General features: G+C 33.6%; 1 protein-coding gene across 1 annotated transcript; it reads right to left on the reverse strand.

Annotated features, from left to right (window-relative positions):
* Positions 1–1,948: 1,948 nt before the first annotated feature.
* LOC134247516 (dolichyl-phosphate beta-glucosyltransferase-like) lies at positions 1,949–6,622 on the reverse strand. The gene is made up of 9 exons (XM_062729867.1): positions 6,492–6,622; positions 5,301–5,472; positions 5,128–5,174; positions 4,876–4,944; positions 4,688–4,780; positions 4,182–4,355; positions 3,612–3,763; positions 3,322–3,407; positions 1,949–2,222 (listed from the first exon to the last, which is right to left on the reverse strand). Exons 1-9 carry the CDS (start codon positions 6,549–6,551, stop codon positions 2,107–2,109), a joined length of 969 nt encoding a protein of 322 aa, XP_062585851.1. The 5' UTR covers positions 6,552–6,622; the 3' UTR covers positions 1,949–2,106.
* Between the last annotated feature and the right edge of the window lie 1,085 nt (positions 6,623–7,707).

The following is a 7,707-nucleotide window of genomic DNA, read 5'->3' on the forward strand; positions in this document are numbered from 1 at the left end:
TAATATTTGAAACCATTGTATATCTCATCCCCCCCCCCCTGCAAATTGCATGTAATTTTCAATACGAATACATGTTTCATTGATCCATGATCTGTGGAATTTGACACCTTCATTATGACAGTTTCTGTCATGCAGCATTGCATAATGTTGTGATACTCTGTCACAATAAATTGTGTCTAAACTCTGTTGACACCAGTCTTATGGCAGGGTTTTGTGCCATGAACTCTTTGAAAGAGATCCCCATTACTTTCTGACCATTAATTTTGGCTATCCAACATAATTCATTACCCGTATTGAAATATATACTGTACTTCTAAAAAAAAGTGGGGGGGGGGGCTTTCAATATGGATATTTTCTATAGTCTGGAATAAAAATAAATGGATGGTCCAGCCCCCCAATTGGGTGCCTGATCTGAATATCAGGAAAGAGATCTTAAAGAGCCCAGCTTGATAGTTTGCACTTCTAAAAATTATGCATATACTAGTAATACATTATGAAAAGCTCTTTACATGTATCAGTTGAAAACGACCGGACATATTAATAAACGGCTTATAGCGACAAAAGGATTCCATTATCAATACCAAGTAGTGCATATTAGACTATCAAAATAGGAAAGCGTGTCAACCCCTGATTTAAAAAAAAAAAGAAATGGAAGGGGGGGGGGGTGGCAACCCCAAGTGCCTGTGGTTATATTCGCTATAACCAGCATATGGTGTGCATGCCTCAAAACTAAGCATTCAATTTTTAAACCAAGGGAGACTACTTGAAAATAAGTCGACATTGCAATATAAAAAACCATCAACTGGTCAATTCTATGGTGTTTATAGTGACCTTAAAATAGCAAATACGTGTTTAACCTATAATTAATCATATTTTGGCTGACTTCTTTTTTTACCAATAGTTACATTTAGGCTTTTGTTTTCTTCCTGCATTTGACTACAAAATGATCTATCTTCTACATCAATACACAGGACTCATGGAGAGTTTGACCAGTCAAGAGGGGATGCTTACTATCTTAGGCACCTGATCCCATCTGTGGATATTCCAGGGCTCCATGTTTATGTCTTGTTCATATAAACATATTGTTTGTGGTTTTTATGAGATCGATCACTTTTACCTTCACCTTTTTTTCATTTATGATCTTGTGACTCGGGTCTCCGCCTCATAGCCCAAACCCTTACCATTTTTCTACCAAATGAGCCACATCTGGCTTTCTGGCAAATATAATTATAAAATGCCTCACAATGTTCAGTTAGTACAGTTATCATATTTCAAAACTTTAAAGATTTACATGTATACTGGTGTCCCATTATATTGGGGTACTTAATTCTTTTGCATAAAAAGTGTAATTTCAAATTTAACTTAAATCAAATGCTATATATAATACTAACTTTGGCCTTACATTTTAGTTTCAAATTATTTTCCTAGCTGGCATCATTTAATTTGTGGTCTATTTTTAAAACAGGAAGTCTTATTTACCTACTAATTTGGAGAGTCTCACTGTATCGCGGTATTGGAAAACATGGAAACTTGAAGATGACATGGACCTCAATTTTTATTTTTGAATTCACGATGTTATTCTACATAAAAAATAAACAATTGTTCAAAGTCAAGACTTTTTAAAGATGAACTTTATTATAATTTTTCTAGGTTATGAATTTAACGGTCTAAATAAAATAAAAACGGGACTGGAAATCTATAGAATTACTTTATTTGAATGTATTTTTTTTTTTTTAACGGATATTTCATAATCCTTAATCATCAAAAAAGTAAACATTCAGACAACATACAGATTGTCCATCAACAAAAAGAATATAGGCTTAGTATCCAAATTTTTGCAAAATACCGCCATACAATGAAACCAGCGATATAATGAGACACCAGTATACATAGAGCAAGCAGATCTTATGAGTGGCTGACTCTACTTAAAGAAATCTGAACACAAATACTTTATGCCTTATATATTCTTTCAAAACAGTAAAAATACTACTAGAATATTTATTACAATCATGTGCTAGAAATACAATCACTCAGCAATAATGAAAATGATTTAGATGAAAGCCCCTTTCACACAACATAAATTTTTCAACCATCACTTTCAACCTTTCATTCCACTTTGGATTTTTCCTTGATCTTCCATGCCCCTAGTAAATATCGCAGTCGTATTAAAATAATATCCTTTCCCATTTGTATCCAAGAAAAGACAGGCACCATTTTTGAACCTGAAACAGACAAAAAAGAAAAGAAATCAGATCAATATATCATGCAAACACATTATAGTTTTCTAAAATAATGTGAAGAGTTATTTCTACCGATAGAAATGGCCTCAAGTTGTTGCTTGATTGAGATTGAGACATTGAGATGATGTAGGCCAGACCCTATGATCATAAGAAAAAATGCTGGTGACATTTACTAGATTTTCCCCACTAATGCTTGTTCTGGTGTGAATTATGCAACTCTGCAAATCAACTGCCCGAAGAAAGCTGTTGGAAGCTTTTAACAGATTTGAAATATTTCTCTGAAAAACAAGAACATGGTGATCTAGCTTGAAACAAGGTTCTAGAATTGCTCTCCTGATAAGTTGTACAACCCTATGATTTCCATTAAAGACCTTTAAATATCCTAAATTTGAAATTCCAAAATAAGGTCAATTTGTTCTACTTTTTGGTTTACACATTTGAAGAACCTAAGATGTATCAACTGACAATTTTTTATGATTTTAAGTCTTCTATTTTCTAAAATAGTAAGGTATACACATTTATTCCTGGAAATCAATTCCAAAAGGAGAGGAGCGGATTGTCACCCTTGGCTAGGGAAGATGAAGGTAAGTCAACTAACAATGTCCTTTTTTTTTATTTCCAAGACTACAAGTTTCCTAAAAATTGAGATGCAAATATGAAATTCCAAAAGTAGGTCACTCTGACCTACATTTTGGCTGACAGAAAAAAGAGCCAGTATGCATATTTTGACAAAATTTAATTCCTCCTTTTATCTTATTGAGATAAAGGTGTGAAAAATCCCAAAACAGGCCAGTGTATTCTCCATTTTGGTGTTGCTTTGAACAATTGTTAATTAAATAAAAAATATCATCACTACACCACTGCCTGATTATCTCCCCTTACTTAATGTTCACATCCCTATTTTATTTAACATTAAAGTCCTTAGGCCTAGGATACTCTGTGACAATTTTGAGAGAAATCGGTAAAGGGTTCTTGAGATATGGCCCTTCTTTTAAAACTTTATGCACACTCCATGAATGGCCTTAGAATTAGCTCTTTCCACCTCTATCTCAGAAGATAAACATTTTCTTCTACTTTATACCTTCAATTTCAGTCCAGGTGATGGCCACCTCTCCTACTGGAATGTTAAAGTACTGAGCTAGGAACAGCATGTCTACATCAAATGCCCTACAAAATACAGAATAGAATCTCATTTGTTTGCAATGCATAATACAAGCCATCTTTTTCTGACAATTATGGCAAAAGAATTATTTTAGTAACTGTATGGGTCAGAAATGAATGACCAAATCTGTTATTATGTACATACACGGTAATAACCAGTTTAAGCTTCTATTCATTTAATTTGTCTTTTTCTTATGAAAACAAACCTACCATCTCTCCACATGTAGATTAGAGAAGAGGAGAATTGCTGCCTCTCTAGTAAGAAGTTTGAATCCACATTGGGTGTCCTTGACTCCCCGTACACAAAGAAACCAGACAACAAAATGGAATCCTTTCATCAAGATTGTCCTAAATAAAGATCTCTGGAAATGAAGAACAATCTCATTAGCAAGTTTCATTCATTTTCTTAAATTCAATATTCAAGTGAATATTATTTATACACATTTGGTATCTAAGAGAGATAACTAAAGAAAAGAGAGAGTTACAGAGAGGGTATTTATAGGCTTAAGCCTGTTGCCCAATCTATTCAGTTTACTGAATAAATATTGTTTAAATCAGAGATAACTCAAGGTCTTGATTTATGCTCTTGAATAGACCGAGTGACTTAACAAACTGGAGAGAGCAACATACAGAAAATGAACCTCTACAGGCTACCATTTACTTTTTTAAAAATTCATCTGTGTAATTTACTAATTAACACCGATTATGGACATTCTGTGAATACACTGATTCTTATATCTTTGTTACTGACACAGATTCTTTGTGACTGATGATGTCTACCTGTGCTATAGATTCCTCCTCCAGATGTGCACGAGACCCACACACCACTGCCCTGTTGCTACTGTCCTTTTTTAAATTTTTCATTTCATTCTCCAGTTTTGTAAAGTCACTAAATTTACTTGCTCCATCTGCATCAGCAAACAGCAGGAATCGTCCTCTGGCAGAAAACATACCCTATCCAAAAAAAATTAAAATTATATAATGCATGTCATATGAAACATTGCACTGCATAAGGTACAAGAAGGTTAATCCTTAAGTTATATGTTACAAAATAATCAAATTAAAGCAAAAGGAGACAAATCTTCAGAAGTTAAAATTGCAAGCAAATTCTCAGACCCCAAATTTCACCATAACAAACAAGAATTGTTGAGTACTAATATCCGTGAAAAAAATACATTTCATGGTGGACATAAATTTGTGGGTCTCTCCATACCTCGAAAAACTACCAAAATTACCCCCCCCCCCCCCAAAAAAAAAATTAGTGATTTCACAGTAAGCATACTTACCAGTCTGATGGCTCCACCCTTTCCCCGATTCTTTGCTAGTGTTAACACTCGTACTTTCTCAGATCCAAATTGATTGCAATATTTTTGTGCTGTCTGGTGGTAAGAAAGAAAAATCCATGCAGAAAATGTCCATATGATATGTCATAAAATTCAGAAAACAGTGCTAAGTATAGAGTAAAGTTATTTACTTGTGTAGTTTTATCTTTGCTGCCATCATCAACAACAATCACCTCGTAGCTGAATGAGGAGGATTTCTTCTACAAGAAAATACTTGAATAAAAGAAATATTCTTTCTCAAAAAGAGTTTACAGCAATTGTTTATCATACAGAAAGATATAATGAATTTTTTTTTTCACTCATTTTGTATTCTATAAAATTATCTGCATGTAATAATAATTACTAGTATGTATAAATATGTCTTTTTTTACAATAAAACCAACCTTCCTTTCCTGTAAATAGGCTAAAGCTTCATCCATCATCACTGGTACTACAAGGGAAAATGCATATATAATCAATTCATTAATTTCATCCTCTCCAAAAAAAAGATACATTATACAATAAGAATAAATATACAAGTAAAACAGAGATGACATTCAATTTCCTATTTACATACACCTTTCTTCTTCATTGTATGCTGGTACAATCACAGAGAGTTCCAAAGTTGCAGGGTCATTGATTGATGGAAACAGACATTTCTCCTGCTTTTCATTCATGAAATACTTTTCAGACTCGTATCTTCCTAATTCTGGATATGGCTTTGTAGACATGGCAACAATAATCAACACCTGTAGAAAGAAAAACATCAATATTCACATGTATTGTATATGATCTACAAAAATCATCTTTATTAGTTAACCAGCCTTTGCACCCTGCTCCCAATAAATTACTCTGTTTGCCTATTGAGCCATTATATTTTCATTTACATTTATCTTTGATATTTAATGTATTAACAATAAACATAAAAGAAACATAAAAGAATTGAAACAAGAGATTCATGGACCCTGATACCATATTCATGGGCCCCTGACATTTACCCAAATGTCACATAAAATATTCCTCACATCATGGCTAATTCAGTTACACAAAGAACATAAACTCTTGGTTCATGGGAAATGAAATTTACTGTTTGTTGAGTACTCTTTGTCCCTCATCTTATTCATGAATTTTATCTCCTTATTTCAAAGCAGGTGACATCAATTTACTATGCCATAAATGCAGTGTACAAAATTCAATGAAAATTCTTGTGCAAAATGAAATGACAGGTGCATAAAATATAAATATGTATAGTATTCAATATTATGCTAAATAGGCTAATTGTAATCCAAGATTCCTCTGGAACCACACCTAATTTACATAGCGACATGCAGCCCCCCTCCATGTAACAATAATTTTAGGCAGATGTATGGGGCCCCCGGTAGTCACAGGCATCTTGCAATATGCTCATGCTAACAGTTTCTGATTCTGATTTTGTGAACCAAAGCCTAATTTCAATGTACCAAAATTATCTTCTCTTGGTCCTTCACCTGCATCCCTCATTTACCAAATGCTTCATGAAGCATGGTTATCCAAATCTCTGTGTCGGGTTTGGTTAAATAAAAAGTAATGCAACAGCTGAATATGTTAATGACTTTACTGACAAACTTCAATAAGAGTCTCTAGCTGGTAAGTGAAACGACTAGATGATTGACAGGGTATCTGTCAATATGCTGCAGATAACATCAACTATGATGCATTAAAATAATGCAACTGAACGTAAGACCAATAGTCTTTAAACTGTAAATAGGCCTCAAACACTTGTACTTACAATGAAAGCTGTAATAACTGCAATGCCCAAGAAGGAGAGCAGCAATGAAAAAAGATCCATAGTGTTAGCTGCCACTATTTCATCATGCTGTCGATGTGGAGAAGCTTGTCAAGTGTACCCGGAAGTCGTTGGATGGATCCGAGTTAGCAAAATGTTTGCGACTGAATTTCGATAACACCTCATGTTGAATCCTCGTGTTTACACCCTAAAATTATAAAATTTATCATCGATCATTTTCTAACAAATTATGACATATGTATCTCCATGATTTTAAAAACCCCTTGGCGTAGTTGTGTAAGGTATAGGAACAATTTAACGTTTACAGATATTATACCGGGAAAGTTAGTTCCGATCGTGCATTCAAAGCGTCTAGGTGCACAGGTTGTTTACTAGTCTGGTCCCCTTCCCACAATTCCGTTCGCGCACTCTCTACATTGAGGTCAGGCATCGGTTGATTCACTGTTAGACGTTGCGCAATTTCAAAATGGAGGACAAAGTAAGTAACCATCTCGAGAAATAATTGCTCATATCTATTTGTTTTACATCATGACAACTTATTTCATCAATGCTTACTGTTAACCAAAGTTGTTTTCTATTTATTTTTTTATTCATTTGATTTATTTTGCGTAAATTTACACTGTTATCACTGGATTAAAAAATGTTTACATTTTAAGAACGTGGAGGTAGTCAACATTGACCCCCAATATTTCCTTTGTCGTGGACCGACATCAAAATTTTATTGTCTAGTCTAATGTATATATGAATGATCTATGTTAGGATATACAATGTTTTATATGTCGCTCCTTATTTAATACAGTAAAAGCACCCCAGATTATTTATCATAATTCTATCAACAATTAGCATGTGCTCTGGCCTACTATTGCATATATTTGACATAAAACAAAGGTTTAATGTTTCTATACTGTTTGTATTTTGCTTGTTACACACATCACAACAATTCTCACTCACAGTCTCAAACTGTTATCCAAAGTATCCAGTCAGAAACTGTCTTCTGAAGGTGTTACACCTAACAAATTTTTTCATGTTATAATCTTGAGTTAGATTTTTAGTCAAGAAAATGTTTTCCAAATATTTTACTAATTATTGACGATTCCCTAATACACATACATTTATATTTGTCTTAGATATTTTTATATCTATTTTTTTAAATTGTAAAATGCTGTGGAATTATTTTGATGTGACTGTGGAGGTCAGT

This window comes from Saccostrea cucullata, unplaced genomic scaffold (assembly GCF_032062105.1).
Source record: "Saccostrea cucullata isolate Sc308-1 unplaced genomic scaffold, CSIRO_AGI_Scuc_v1 ctg20580, whole genome shotgun sequence".
NCBI classification, from domain to species: Eukaryota; Metazoa; Mollusca; class Bivalvia; order Ostreida; family Ostreidae; genus Saccostrea; species Saccostrea cuccullata.